General features: G+C 37.3%; 1 protein-coding gene across 5 annotated transcripts in view; it reads right to left on the reverse strand.

Moving 5' to 3' along the window:
• Window positions 1-15,483, reverse strand: part of USP3 (ubiquitin specific peptidase 3) — a 112,847-nt gene that overhangs the window by 43,639 nt on the left and 53,725 nt on the right. For all 5 annotated transcript variants that reach the window (XM_055319593.1, XM_055319592.1, XM_055319594.1 and 2 more), the window contains 5 exons: window positions 12,523-12,606; window positions 9,049-9,130; window positions 7,535-7,617; window positions 5,870-5,983; window positions 2,509-2,622 (listed from right to left, as the gene is read on the reverse strand). In XM_055319593.1, coding sequence (XP_055175568.1) covers window positions 2,509-2,622; window positions 5,870-5,983; window positions 7,535-7,617; window positions 9,049-9,130; window positions 12,523-12,606 — 477 coding nt within the window. The remainder of the gene's footprint in view (window positions 1-2,508; window positions 2,623-5,869; window positions 5,984-7,534; window positions 7,618-9,048; window positions 9,131-12,522; window positions 12,607-15,483) is intronic.

A 15,483-nucleotide genomic window follows, 5' to 3' on the forward strand; every position in this document is an offset into this window, starting at 1 on the left:
ATAAATAAAATAAAAATAAAAAAAATAAAAAACATAAACTTAGTGGCGCCTGGTTGGCTCAGTCTATTGAGTGCCTGACTCTTGGTTTCAGCTCAGATCATGATCTCAACCTTGGGGAATCAGGCCCCACAATGGGCTCCGAGCACAATGAGGAGTATGCTTGAGATTTTCTTCCTCTCTCTCTGCCCCTATCTGCCCCTCCACCTGTGAGCACATCTCTCTCAAATAACTAAATACATACATACATTTTTTTTCATACATACATTAAAAAAAAACAAAAAAACAGACTTTAAGGTACTTTTATGAAGAGGAAAAGGGCAGGGAAGCAGGGCATACCAGGAATCCATAAGAAGTGTGGTATATGCACATCAGAAAGGTCAACTTTGGCAACAGTTTACCTGCTGGGTAACTGGCTTTAGGTTTGGGGGAGGGGGGAATAGTTTTGGTAATTTCTATACCCAAAGCAGCTGATTATATTTACAGTGCTTTCTTTTTTTTGCATTTACTTAATGAATGAAAGTTGTCCCTACTTCCACATGCATGTATTTCAGAGTCCTCATACTTCATTCCAAGGGATCAAACCTAGACCTTGTCATAGGTTAATCGGGGAATATGGGCTTCCTAACTGTTTTTTAAAATTTATTGTGATTATAAGAGATATAAAAGGCCTCAAGTACTAGGCACAAAGCATTTAATAAATAAAAACTATTTGGGGGGGATCTCTGGGTAGCTCAGCGGTTTAGCGCCTGCCTTCCGCCCAGGGTGTGATTCTGGAGTTCCGGGATCGAGTCCCACAACAGGCTCCCTGCATAGAGCCTGCTTCTCCCTCTGCCTGTGTCTCCGCCTCTCGTTCTCTCCGTGTGTCTCATGAATAAATAAATAAATAAATAAATAAATAAATAAATAAATAAATCTTAAAAAAAAAAAAAAAACTATTTGGGGCCAGCCCGGGTGGCTCAGCAGTTTAGCGCCACCTTCAGCCCAGGGCCTGATCCTGGAGACCCGGGATCCAGTCCCATGTCAGGCTCCCTGAATGCAGCCTGCTTTTCCCTCTGCCTGTGTCTCTGCCTTTCTCTATCTCTCTGTCTCTCTCTCTGTATCTCTCATAAATAAATAAATAAAATCTTAAAAAAAACTTTTTATATAATAATAAAACCCAAAGACTAAGTCCCTATCAAGAGTCTAACTAGGAGACTACATTACAAATGCTATATTAAGTCCAAACCTGGTTAGTGGTAACTTAGCAGTCATTTCCACCTTTCCTACTTAGAGTCAAGAAACTTTAAAATCCTTACAAAATTAGTCTCTTCTGAGAGATTAAATGTCATAATATAGAAAAGAAGTTTCTTTCAAAACAAAGACCAAGGGTAACAATAGTCAATCATATCAGATCCTTAAGGCTAGACTTTTTGCGTAAGGCAACAAACAACAGTTCTTTGAGTTATTACCTTTTGAACATTTCTCTATACTACTCATATATCTAAACCACTATTAGGCAATAAAGCAAAATAAAGTGCTTTTACTACAGCATGCTGTTCTTTTGTGTTTTGTTTTGTTTTTTCTAAACGAGAGGGATATACATTAAGTGCCAAAAACCTGACTAGCAAGAGAACAGACCTACTTCAGAAGGACAGAATCAGCAGAAGGTGGCAAAGGCTGTTGTCAAATACCTGCAGTGCCTCAAATCTGCTGTTACCTGAATCCCTAAAGAGATGACTAACCTAGGAGAAGAGGCAGATTCCTCTGACAGCAAGGCTGTTTCCCTCCTCAAGTGATGCTAGAGAGAGAGCAAGGAAAACACAGTGACTCCACAGCCACATTAGGATGTGGCCCAGCTACCTTCTGAAAACTGAATCCCAATGGTCCTGACTTCAGAACCCAGCCCAGAATAACTGTCTGAATTTCAGACCGGATGGATTTCTATGGATTACATTTGGATTTTCTTTTTTTAGTTGAAATAACAAGATGGTATATGATGATACATAAGATTTTGAAAGATTCAATGAAATTTTGTCCAGCTTGTTTTCCTAAATTATTTATAAGGGCACATAAGTTATTTATAAGGGCTTTGTTTTTAGAACAACAAAATATCCTACCATTTGTTAAAGACATTTTTAATGTCTATATATTATTTAAACATACACATTTGTCTAGTCAAATAATCCAACTGCTGTTCTTCTCCTCTTAAAAACAAAACAAAAGGGGCGCCTGGATGGCTCAGTTGGTTAAGTGTCTGACTCTTCATTTCTGTGGAGGTCATGATCTCAGGGTCATGGGATTGAACCCTGTGTCGAGCCCCTCATTAGGCTCTGCGATGGGTATGAAGCCTGCTTAAGATTCTCTGTCCCCACCAGCCCTCCCCTGTGCCTACTCTAAAAAAAATAAAAATAAAATAAAACCAGTCTTTCTTATTTAGAATACCATCACTTCATAGGAAATCATTCCAGGAATAGTATAAAGATTAATACATATTAATGTTTTAAATATCCTTCATTAAGTAATACTTACCTAAAATTTGGCATAATCTTCCAAACGACATAAAATAAGGACTCTGGGCTAAATGCAGTCTGGCTACCTTGCCATAAAGCACAGAGTGTCTTTCTAAACTCTTCCACCAAAGACCTGGAAAAGAAGAAGGGACAATACCCCTGGCATTAGTGAGAGGCTACTATTTCAACACCTGTCCAATTGTCTACATAATAAAAATAATAATAAAAAGTGAATATAAAAAGGGTTTCGTTTCTTGTAAACCAATTCTGAGAGTTAAGCAAGAGCATCTCAAAAACCCACATAAACTGTAGTAATGACAGACAAAACTAGTTTTTTAACCACATAGTGAACTTTGTGCCAAAGTAATGACAAACTTGCAAAATAAAGCAATAGATAAGTTATAAAGCAAATTACTTCACAATGTACATTTTTAAAAAACTTAAAACAAGGAACAGAATCTTTCTCCATTTCCTGCAGTTCTCTTCCTTGCCGCTCACAAGAAACACTTCCCAGACCTCAGTGTGTGACCATCTGTTCATCTCTGCCAAAGACAATTCATCTGGCCACAAAGCTTCAACACTCAAGTCTATACCAGGACTCCCAAATCCAAATCAGAAAGACAGATTTTCTCATGAACTGTCAGGTTTCCCCAGTTTCCAAAAGGAATTTTCTCCTGCATGTATGTCCTCCTGTCATTTCTTTTTTTTATTTATTTATGATAGTCACAGAGAGAGAGAGAGACAGAGAGTGAGAGAGAGAGAGAGAGGCAGAGACACAGGCAGAGGGAGAAGCAGGCTCCACGCACCGGGAGCCCGATGTGGGATTCGATCCCGGGTCTCCAGGATCACGCCCTGGGCCAAAGGCAGGCGCCAAACCGCTGCGCCACCCAGGGATCCCCCTCCTCCTGTCATTTCAAACTCAATGTGCACTAAAGCTGCTCTCCATACTCTCCCTACTATCCTCAATACCCATTTTCCTCAGGCAGCCCAGGTGGCTCAGTGGTTTAGCCCCACCATTGGTGGAGGGTGTGATCCTGGAGGCCCGGGATTGAGTCCCATGTCAGGCTCCCTGCATGGAGTCTGCTTCTCCCTCTTCCTATGTCTCTGCCTCTCTCTCTCTCTCTCTGTCTCTCATGAATAAATAAATAAATAAAATCTTAAAAAAAAAAAGTACCCATTTCCCTCTTCCCTCATTTTTGCTTAGCATAAGGACTCCTGGGATAAAAACCTTTGAGTGTTCAACTTCTGAGAAATTTCTTTAAAGAGTAGTCCTTCTCATTAACCCTTCCTTCTTCCTCCTGAGCTGGAAGGATGAAATGGCACTCCAGCACCACTTTGAACTATGTGAATGACAGCCCTACCCTAGCACTGGTGGAACAGAAAGCTAGAAGGAGCCTGATGATTGTGGCAAACAGCCCTAGATGGATCATCTCCATCCTTTCCATGAGAAAATAAACAATGGATGTTTAAGTCACTATTAATTTTGTTTTTCTATGCATGTAGCTAGAATGAAACACCTCCAATAACCAGCTAAACTGAAACATCTCCAAACAAATTTAATATCTGTATCTACCAATACAACCACCATACTAATGGATACCTAAATTTTATCTCAGAGAATCTCAATAACTTCTTGCTCACCTCCTGTCATCCAGTAGGTCCTGAGATACAAATCATACTTTTTACTTCCTAGTACCTGAAACCCTCTCCCTGCATTTGAGGAATTCCCCACCTTAAGAGTCTTGGTAAGAGTCAGAAGCTGCCTTCCACTATGGAAGTTGAAAAGGCCAGACACTTGCTTTCTCCAACCGTTTTGCAGCCAGGGCTCAGGTACATGGCCTGGGTTCTGCCTATTTGAAGCAGAAGTTAGTGATGCAAAGAAGCTGGGGCAGTGCCAAATCCTTTCCGGTGACAAAGAGCATGATCTGGAGTGCAGGGGCAGCAATACCAGCAGCATTCACCCAGCACCCAACTCCAGTGTCACACTGGACAGTGTATTGTTATGGGACAGTGATGTTATGGAAGCAGTAATATCCTTATGGGATAGTTCCATGGGGATGATTGTGGCTATGGTGCTGGATGTCTAGATTCTAGACCTGATTTTCCACCCAACCAGTAATAGCTCTTCATTAAGTTCTTTTTCCGCCTAAAATGGCCAGAGCCAATTTCTGCAGTTTGTAAGTAAACCCTAAATGACATTAATGCATCAAGTACTAATTCTCCCTTTAACTTTTATGAAAATGTACTTCTTCTTCCTTATTTCACTGCTATCTCTTCCAACCCAACTACTATAAACTGTGAAATCTCCTCGAATGCATGCATTTTTCAGTTCATCCTATATGCTGCTACTAAAGCAAACTCTTAAGAAATCAATTTTAGTGGTATGATTCCACCCCTACTCCAATGCCTGACTTTAAAGTTCCCTGGTATTTTGGCTCTATCCTTACTACATACTATTCTAACATGTTCTATCCTAATCTCCCTCAGCCACTTATGCAAACAATGTCAGATTGTAAAATGGCTTTTCAAAACGCGTGTGGATGTGGTGTGTGGGAGCAAGGATGGGCAGGCAGAAAGAATATTACTTTAAAATATATGCAAATTAGGGGTGCCTGGGTGGCTGGGTCAGTTAAGCATCTGACTCTTGGTTTCAGCTCAGCTCATGATCTCAGGGTTGAGCCCTGAGATCAAGCCCAGTGTTGGGCTCTGCACTGGGCATGGAGCCTACTTGGGATTCTTTCTCTCCCTCTGCTCCTCCCTGCCCCAGCTTGCACACTGGGGCAAAAAAGAAAAATACACACACACATACATATAGATCAGAGCCTGATTTCAGTAATGTTGATATAAAAAAAAGTGCCCATTACAATCATAATATATCTTCTGAACCCCAAATAGAGCACACCTGCACTGAATTTGCATACATATTGGTTCTCAATAATCATTTGTCAATTTTTCTTTCTCCATATCAACTAAAAATTGACTGTATTGCCCCTAATTAATTTGATGACTACAAATTAATTTTAATAACCAAAACAGATTTATCTAACCTATAAGACAAATCATTTCACAAAAACTAATGATATTCATATGCTGGTCTACACCTAGAACTGTGACATCTACAGATGTCAATTTTAGAGCTCAAATCCACAAAACACTTAATACATAGAGAACTAAATTTATCCTATTAGGCAAACAGAAATAAAAGAATTCCAACAATTATTAAGATTACCAGCTAGACAGTTAACTCCAAGTTTTAGAAGAAGAGTGTTTTAAAATGCATGTGTCTATTAACTCACATAATGAATGCAATGGAAATCCCCAGTTAAAGAGTCACTTGTTTTGTAGCTCAAAGCCAAAAAGGATATATTCTTAGAACTCACACATTGTTATCCCCTTGGCTCCTGGTGTGGTATGTTCGCCTTCCTGCTGTTTTCCCATTCCTTAACTCCACAGCGGGCAGTTCTTTGAAATAACAGCAAAACTGCTCAATGTTACTATTTAAAAAGGAAGGGAAGAAAATTATTTAAAAAAAAAAGAACTTATTAGGACTGTAAATGAAGTTACATATATATATATATATATTATATATATATATATATATATATATAAAACCTATATATGAATTTTTAAAATGTGATCTTTCAATTTCTCAAGAAATTGCTTTGAGTCTCCTTGTTAAGTTTCCTCATTTACTCTAAGAAAACAGTATTAACAGATGACTTTGTAGAAATGAACAAAGAGCTTAAAGCAAAATCTGTTCAAAAAATCCTGAATTCTGGAGCACCTAACTGGCTCAGCTGGAAGAGCATGCAACTCTTAATCTTGGGGTTGTGAATTCAAACCCCACACTGGGTGTAGAAATTACTTAAAATAAATAAATTTTTTAAAATTGCTCTGGGGTGGGGGGTGCCAGTGGCTCAGTCAATTAAACATCTACCTTCAGTTCAAGGTAATGATTCCAGGATCCTGGGATGGAGCCCCACATCGGGATCCCTGCTCAGCATGGAGCTTGCTTTTCCCTCCCTCTCTGCCCCTCCCCCTACTTGTGCTCTCTTGCTCTCTCTCAAAAAAATAAATAAATCTTAAAAAAAAAGTTTTTTAAAACCTCAATTCCCCTTCCCCCAAAGGTTGTCACCATTTCTTTTCTTTCTTTTTACGGCGGCTGTTTCCAGGTATTCAATAATTTCCTCAAATAATAAACCATGAAACCAACCATATTGTTTAGATACACAGTGCAGAGTAATAATGAGTATTCAGTAGTGACTTGAATTTCTTATTTGAACAAGACTGGATAAACCAAGAAATAGTACCTTTAAGGAAGGTTCAAGTATAGCTTCTGCTCCTTATTTGCAAGGTAGCCTTGGGAATTTATTCTGGCCTTTGATGCCACATTAAAATCTACAAGTTCATGACTTTCAAAATAATTTCTTCTACATAACTGAGGTAGCATGGTTGGGTATTTTAGTTTTACTACTTATCTTACATTTTAAAGATCTTCTAAACATCCAATCTTACAACCGTATTTAAGACTCAACTAATGACTGGATTAAATTCTCTGAACAAGGTTCCCTGTAGTCCAGGGTTCTGCATACTACAACCCACAGGCCAAATCTAGTCCTGTACCATGAGCCTTTACATTTTTAGAGTTGTTTAGAAAGGGCGGGTGGGGGGAGTAGGAGAAGACAGGAGAGAGACTGTGTATGGCATGCAGAGACTAAAGTATTTACTATCTGGCCATTTACTGAAAAAGTTTGCTGACCTCTGCTCTAGTTTATTCAAGAAGCAAGAGGCAATAAATAATAACAACTAACAGTTATTTACTGCTAGGCACTATTCTAAGCCCTTTATATAAATTATATTATTTAATCTTCCCAACCATCTTATGAGGCAGATCTATTATCCTCAGCTTTACTGATGAGGAAACTAAGGCACAAGGAACTGATTGGAGTTAGTGGCAGAGAGAGAATGTGAAGCCAGAGCCTTTCCTCCTTACCATTTCATCAGAAACTAACATCACCATCTTAAAGCTCTGACTTTCATGGTACCTGAGTGACTGGAGGATGGCATTCATGAAACAGGTGTTTCCCAGATTCCGGAGGCCTGTGGCACAGATGGCAGCAGTGCTTCCCTGCAAAATGGGACAAGAAAAGGCCATCAGTAATTCCAAGAGAAGGCTATTTCAGACATCAAAGCAAAGGCCTGTATGTGAAACCCTGGCATCAAGCCAATTTGGAATTGGTACTTTTCTGTCCAATGAATATTTCAAACTCTCCTTCCACTCTCTGTATAAGTATCCAGATATTTTTAGACGCCTGTTTCTGATCCAGGGATTGTCCTACTTGGGAGTACCTCATGGAAACTTATGAGGAAAGCAGCATTAATTAAAACCATGGAGTAGGGCAGCCCTGGTGGCTCAGTGGTTTAGCGCTGCCTTCAGCCCTGGGTGTGATCCTGGCGACCCGGGATCGAGTCCCACGTCAGGCTCCCTGCATGGAGTCTGCTTCTCCCTCTGCCTGGTCTCTGCCCCTCCCTCCCTCTCTCTCTCTCTCTCTCTCGAATAAATAAATAAATAAAATTTAAAAAAATTAAAAATAAAAAAAAACATGGAGTACACAATACAAAAACTAGGAAGATCCTTAAAAGAAATAAAGTTTAAGACCTCATGCTTTAATAAGATTTTATTAAAACTACTACAAATTGAAAAAATATAAATATATATACCTGAAATATTTGTCCCCAAACCTTTAACTCTAAGCCATACACAAAGGATTAATACATGTATTCCTAGCAATGGGATTGCAGTCTTTAAAAACTACCCGAATTTCCCTTAAAGACCAAGGCTTGATATTCTGAATAGCTCTACGAACGCACCATGACATCTGAATATTACATGGGGGAAGTGAATCTAGCAATCCAACCCAAAGCATCTCTGCCCATAACTCAGATGGCCAGAGAGCACTTTAGCTCTTTCTTGCACAAAATCCTAACACTTTAATTAAGTACATGTCTAAACATGACTAGCGTGACAGCAGAGAGGCAGATGTGGAGGAAAATTACTGCTGTACTTAAAAATAGTGATCTTTAAATTTTATCAATTTATTAATGGCTCATACATCTGGTAACTGATGTTCAACAGAATGAGGAAGCATATTCTTTCATGGTGAAATTGTATTAATAAAGTCCTAAGAAATAAAACTTACCAAAACTTCAGACCCACAGAATTTGCACTTAGGACCTTTAACAGAAGGAAGCAAAGATCTTTGGGATCCTTAGAAACAGAGTAGTAAGATACATGAATAGACTTTAAGAAGGAACACTTACTAAGGCAGAGGAGCACAGCAGTAATCCTGATGGAAGAAAAGGCCCTGAGAGATGGATTCACTGGGGTATTTAGTCACATCAAGAATCATTAGTAAGTGGCAAACATTTTGTAAGATATCCCAAATCCAAGGCATACATTTATGAAAGTTTGTAAGGAGCTACATTAATGTTAGAGTTGTAATAAAATAGTGACTAGGTTTCAACCATTCTTATATTTATATGTATTTTAATTACTTACATTTACTTTTAATAACTTGCTGTTTAGTGATGAGTTTTCCAAGAGTTTTCTTTTCCTATGCCTGTCAGCTGTGAAAGCTGAGCTATTAAAACACAAACAGACAAAAAGACATTAACACAAACATACTAGACAGCAGGTTAAAATATAAACATGGCTGTTCTAAGCGTTTGGAGTATAAAGCCTTGCCTGACTGCTTAGGAAGGCCAGAAAGTGACCTGTTAGGCCCATTATGGCCCACAAGTGTTTGAGGTAAGTGAGGAGTTCCACTTTCCCTGGCAATCCCCACTACTCCTCTAGCAAGGTGGGCTGCAGGCATCTACAACGAGGTGCTTCCCAGAAAGGCTGGCCAGGGAGACATAGTCTGTGAGACAATCCTCATCCACCCCCACTCTGTGTGCCTGATCAATTAACTGTGAAGCTTCAACAATGAGAAGACCCATTCCTCATAACAAAAGGAAAATCCTTGTTTAATATGATTATTCTGAAATTTAACATTAAATCTCCAATGCTATGCTACTTCTTTATTAATTTTGATAAAGAGATACTGTTTTGCTCATTTGTCATAACAGATTATGATATAATCTGAATTTCTGGAATGATAAATTACAGGCACACAGATACATATAAATTAATTTGATTCAGCTATGCTACAAAGAATAGTCTGAAAAAAATTCTAATTAGCACAGGTATTCTGAATTAAATTTTTTCAGAATTTTTCTTAAAGAGATATTTTGCTTAAATTTTATCAGAAAATAATTCTTTCAAAGGATCACTTTAATTTTATGTATCAGGGGACCTAATCTAAAAGAAGTAAAAATTATCATTAAACAACATAGACTTCTAAGGTCTGTCAATTCTTTCCATCTTCTAAAAAGTACCAGGCTAGTCCAAAGTAAATGCATAATTATTTCATTTCCACATGAACTATAGTATCTTCAGGGCATCAGATCTAGTGACAGTTACTTCAAAACTAAAAATATTCTTAGGCAACGTGCCCTCAGAACTGTATGTATATCCCCCATATATCAGTGACTATAAGGTAAGAAGAGACCAATTTCATATATTACAGTGTCAAGTTATTTCTTCACAATTCTGTAAGTAAAAAGGTTGAATCACAAGCACTATATATATATATATACACACATACATGCTACTTAGTGACAATACCAGTTAACTTCCAGTTTTCACCTATATAAAGCATTTAGCTTTTTAAAATACAAATTATTGAATTTTACCTTCAGCAATTCTCAAAATGGAACAATTCATTAGATCCACACTAACATGGTAGCCACTCACTACATGTAGATATATAAACTTAAATAAATTTAAAATTCAGTTCCTGGGTTATGCTAGTCACTTTTCAAGTACTCTGTATAAGACTAGTGGCTACCATATAGGACAGAGCAGATTATACACTTTCTTCACTTCAGAAGTTCTTTTGCACAGTGTACTTCTAGAGGATGTGCAGAATGATCTAAAGTTAAAACACAAATATAACCACAGTTTTAAAGCTGTAGTTTCCACTACAGACTGAAGTCCACATCTGAAGCACAGAAAACTGAACCCAAGTAATGGTTTTCAACATAGGAGAAGGACTGCAAGGTAGATTTTTCAGTGGGACCAAGCAGAAGTATAAACAAGGAACTCAGACTTTACCTGATAAAGTGGTCAATGGAAATAAAAGATCTGATAACTGCATAAATGCATGCAAGTTCTTGAATGTCCTCTTTTCCCTTTGATTTAGTTCTAATACATTTATATTTGGGATTGAGATGATAGTCTTTTCATAGAGAAACTATTAGTGGCAGAAAAAATATTCTGGTAGCTACCCACTTCTGTGACAAAAAGTCAAATCAATTAAGATCTTCACAATGACATCACCACATGAAAGAGTGACATCACATAAATTATTGTCGGAATCTCTTGTTAATTATGAAAATTTCAAACAAAAATATTTTGGGTCTGTGTAGCTGTACCTCTGTCTCTAAACCTAGATATGGCTTCTGCTATTTTATTCAGATTACAAGATGGGAGGAAGCACTTTGAAAAAAAAAGAGAGGAGCCAAAAGATAACAAGCCAAAAAAGTACTTTAACTCTGTGTTTTAACTAGTTTAGATTTTAAAGAAATTGATCCGGGCAGCCCCGGTGGCACAGCGGTTAGGCGCCACCTGCAGCCTGGGGTGTGATCCTGAGGACCAGGGATGGAGTCCCACATCGGGCTCTCTGCATGGAGCCTGCTTCTTCCTCTGCCTGTGTCTCTACCTCTCTCTCTCTGTGTTTATGAATAAATAAAAGAAGAAAGAAAGAAAGAGAAAGAAAGAAAGAAGAAAGAAAGAAAGAAAGAAAGAAAGAAGAAAGAAAGAAGAAAGAAAGAAAGAAAGAAAGAAAGAAAGAAAGAAAGAAGAAAGAAGAAAGAAGGAAAGGAAGGAAGGAAGGAAGGAAGGAAGGAAGGAAGGAAGGAAGGAAGGAAGGAAGAAAAATCGATCCTTCTTCCCTTATCAGCTTTATAATCTATTTGGTCAACATGTCTTGTTGCATGCATAAGGACTTTGGTTAACGAAAACTGTACAGTGTTTTACTCAAAGAACTCAGGCTATTTCCTCTCAATACGTGATTTAAAAATATTCTATTGCCTTTAAGTTTGCTAAGGGACTCTTCCTTTTGGTATGTTCTCACAATAGCTTTTTAACATCAACTGTGAAAATAAATTAGGTGGCACCTGACAATCAGAGGTGATTTAAATAAATTTCACTAGAGTCAGCAGGCATTCCAGGGCCATGCTTCTATGCACTGCAGCTTTAAAGCCATCACTATTTGGAGTTCTGTTTCAACTTTGGGTTCAGTGAGTTTTATCTGAATAACCCTATCTGGTTATAACAAAAAAATTCTATCCACGTAAGTACTTTAATTTCTTTATGATGACAAAGCATTTTACAACCAATTGTAATTTCAAGTGACACATACAGTCCCTAACAAAAGAGGAAAAGAAGAAACTAGGATCTTGTGCTATCCTATAGATACAAAATGGACAATATAATAAAACCTAATTTCCCTTAAAAATAATGCATTATTTTAGTGATTCTGAGAAGACTTCATGAAACATTTGACAAGGATTTTCTAGTATCAAAGAGTCTCTATAATGATTTTCTATCATTTTATGCCCTTTTCTTATACCTCCAAAATTTCCCTTGCTAATCAACTGAGTAGCTTATAAATTGCTGGGTAGTAACTAAAAAAAAGCTCTCAGACTCTTGGCTATGATTTATGATAAATATTAAATGAAATGAATGCTAAGCTATGACCATTAACTATGGGCACAGTTTCAGATATCCAAAGTTTACTTTATTAACATTTCAATCACACTAAAAACATGATGAAGTTATGGAACTCATTAACAAAACTCCCACTCAAAAATTTGCGAAGAGCCCTCAACCCCATTGTATACCCTTCCTTTCCCAAGGCCTACTACTTACTTTTCCAAGTTCTGTAAGTGTTCTCTGACTTTCTGTACCAGTCCCAGCTTGGTGTCATTAACCACAAAATCATCACAGCGATAACTGCAAGAAAAATATTAATCAATGTGTGCAAAGACTTGAGGAAACCACAGTAATGAAATCACTAAAAGGCCTGGCTGCTGCCAAGTTGATCACATGGCTCTGCATGCAGTTACTGTCGGCGGTTAAGTTTAAAGAGGACTCGGAATCCACAATGGAATGTTTTTTAAGAGCCTTTTTAAAAAGCCACGTAGGCAATGAACACTAGCTTCTTTTCACATTTTTACTCAAAAGCTCTTCAATTCCTCCTTCAAAAAAACAAAATAAGCAGCTACATGTGTTACATTCTTTTTAGTGCTGCACAATACAATGGAAAATAAAAAGCACCAAATCGATTTATGTAGCATTAAGCCTAAAGCTTTCAGGTGATACTTCCCAGCTCAAAATAATAGGGAATTTGGGGGGAGGAGAGATTTAGCTAAGATTAGGGAAAAGGTAATTAACCTATAGGAACAGTTAAATTTAAGGAGAAAAAAAAACCTAACTAAAAATAAAACTATACATTTAGAGTAATTTAATTAGAATAAACTGGATTCGGGATCCCTGGGTGGCGCAGCGGTTTGGCGCCTGCCTTTGGCCCAGGGCACGATCCTGGAGACCCGGGATCGAATCCCACGTCGGGCTCCCGGTGCATGGAGCCTGCTTCTCCCTCTGCCCCTCTCTCTCTCTCTCTCTCTCTCTCTCTCTCTCTCTCTCTCTCTCTCTGTGTGACTATCATAAATAAATAAAAGTTTAAAAAAAATAAAAAATAAATAAAATTTATTTTAAAAAAAAAGAATAAACTGGATTCAAATGGGTAAGAATAATAATCTTCATTCTGAGGTGCTAGAAAACAAAAGTATAAAACAGTGGCTACATCTTTTAGGAAACTGATAACTCTTTAAAGAAAGATACTGAAGGTGTTCTTTAAAGCTGGTATTTTGTGTGCACGTGCGTTTTAGCAAGTCAATAAGCAAATATAAGGACTCACACATAATAAACTTCACCTTGTACATTAGCATTCAATTTTTTCCTGGAATAAGGCCAATTTTAACAAAAACAACTTACAAGCTAGTATCAATATATTCTTTTGAATAGCAGCTTTGTATAAAACTACTTATTATAACTACCAAAGAATAATGACAGTAACGCTGCCATTCTGAGCAAATGAAACTTTGAATGCATAGCAATTAGTAATAATTAGGTCATCTCTAGCAGAATCCAAAAAACATTTCTTACGTATCTGAAATCAGTCTATTAAAACATGAGAAATAAAATAGGGGGAAGTAATGAAAAAAAAAAAAGATTACACAGAAAAGCATGTCTCCCAAGGTCTTTTATTCACAGAAGGTAAAATTTCAAGTGAATGCTTCCGGAAACTTTAACTAAAGCAGTTATATAGATGTAATTATTTAACACCCTTCCCCCATTAACTGAGTGCCTATGCTGTTTAACAAGAGTCCCTAAGGTATTCTCCAAGTTTCCTGACATTTGCACAAATAGCAAAAGCTACCTTTTTAATGTCCTGAACTTTTTTTTTTAAGATCAAAGTACCAGCAATGGCAGAAGAATAATTCTTTATCAGTTTTATGATAAATACATAAAAAATTAAATTAGTGAAAAGGTTTAATTCCTTGCTTTTCAGTATGTTGAGAGAGTAAGGTCTATTCTGTAAATTTAGACTTAAGGCACCTGGTTCCTCCATGAAGCTTAAACATTCACTGAAGAGTAAAAATTGAGCTGCTACTCTAATTCCTCAACATTTTCATCTTATGTTTACATAAATTTATGCATGTATTACAGATAAAACAATACTCAGTATTCAAAGCAAAAACAGTATTAAGTGCTAGTGTTCATCTGGGGAATGAAGTCTAAGAGTAAATTTGTTTTATCGTTTATTTTTTTAAGAGCAAATTTAGATCACCTTTCAGGTATTTACAATGTGCCATAATATCTAATTGAAAAGCAAACCCCTGAACCTCCATAAGAAATCTGTCGCTTTGTTTAAACAAATTGTTTCCAATTAAATTAAGCAAATGGTTTTTTTCTTATGAAAATAATTCTTTTTGGGGGCACCTGGGTGGCTCATTCAGTTAAATATCTGACTCTTGATTTCAGCTCAGGGTTGTAAGATCAAGCTGCTCCTCAGGCTCGGCACTGGGTATGGAGCCTGCTTAAGATTCTTTGCCCCGCCTCCCTGCTCTCTCTAAAAAAATTTAAAAATAAATTAATTAACTCTTTTTCGTGTGATATGGATTTAGTTAGCCTAGGATATAAAATAACATTTGTTAAAGTAATATTTTTCCTATATTGAAAAATAGATTTATTTATGGTTTTGCTCTGTTCTCTAATCTGGCTTAACTGGATCTAGTTGCTTCATCTCCCTGAACTTGCACCATTAAAATAAATAAGTTGCTGGGAGTGGCTCAGTGATTGGGCATTTACCTTTGGCTCAGGGTGTGATCCCTTTCCCTCATTGGGCTCCTCCCAGGGAGCTTCTCCCTCTGCCTGGTCTCTGCCTCTCTCTCTCTGTGTCTCTCATGAATAAATAAATAAAATCTTAAAAAAATAATAAAAAACAAAAAAATAAGTTGCCGGGCACCTCGATTAAGGGTCTGCCTTCAGTTCAGGTCATGATCCCAGGGTCCTGAGATGGAGCCCCAATCAGGCTTCCTGCTCACCAGGAGTCAGCTTCTCCCTCTACTCCTCCCCCCTGCTTGTGATCTCTCAAATAATTAAAAAAAAAAAAAAAAACGTTAAGTTCTAGACTCTAGAGCTGTGCTAATGTGGCTGATTCAATTTATTTATTTATTTATTTATTTATTTATTTATTTATTTATTTATTTGGCTGATTCAATTTAAAAACTGAATTTTAATTTTAAAAAAATTCTAATTGATACA

This window comes from Nyctereutes procyonoides, unplaced genomic scaffold, assembly GCF_905146905.1.
Source record: "Nyctereutes procyonoides isolate TBG_1078 unplaced genomic scaffold, NYPRO_anot_genome, whole genome shotgun sequence".
NCBI classification, from domain to species: domain Eukaryota; kingdom Metazoa; phylum Chordata; class Mammalia; order Carnivora; family Canidae; genus Nyctereutes; species Nyctereutes procyonoides.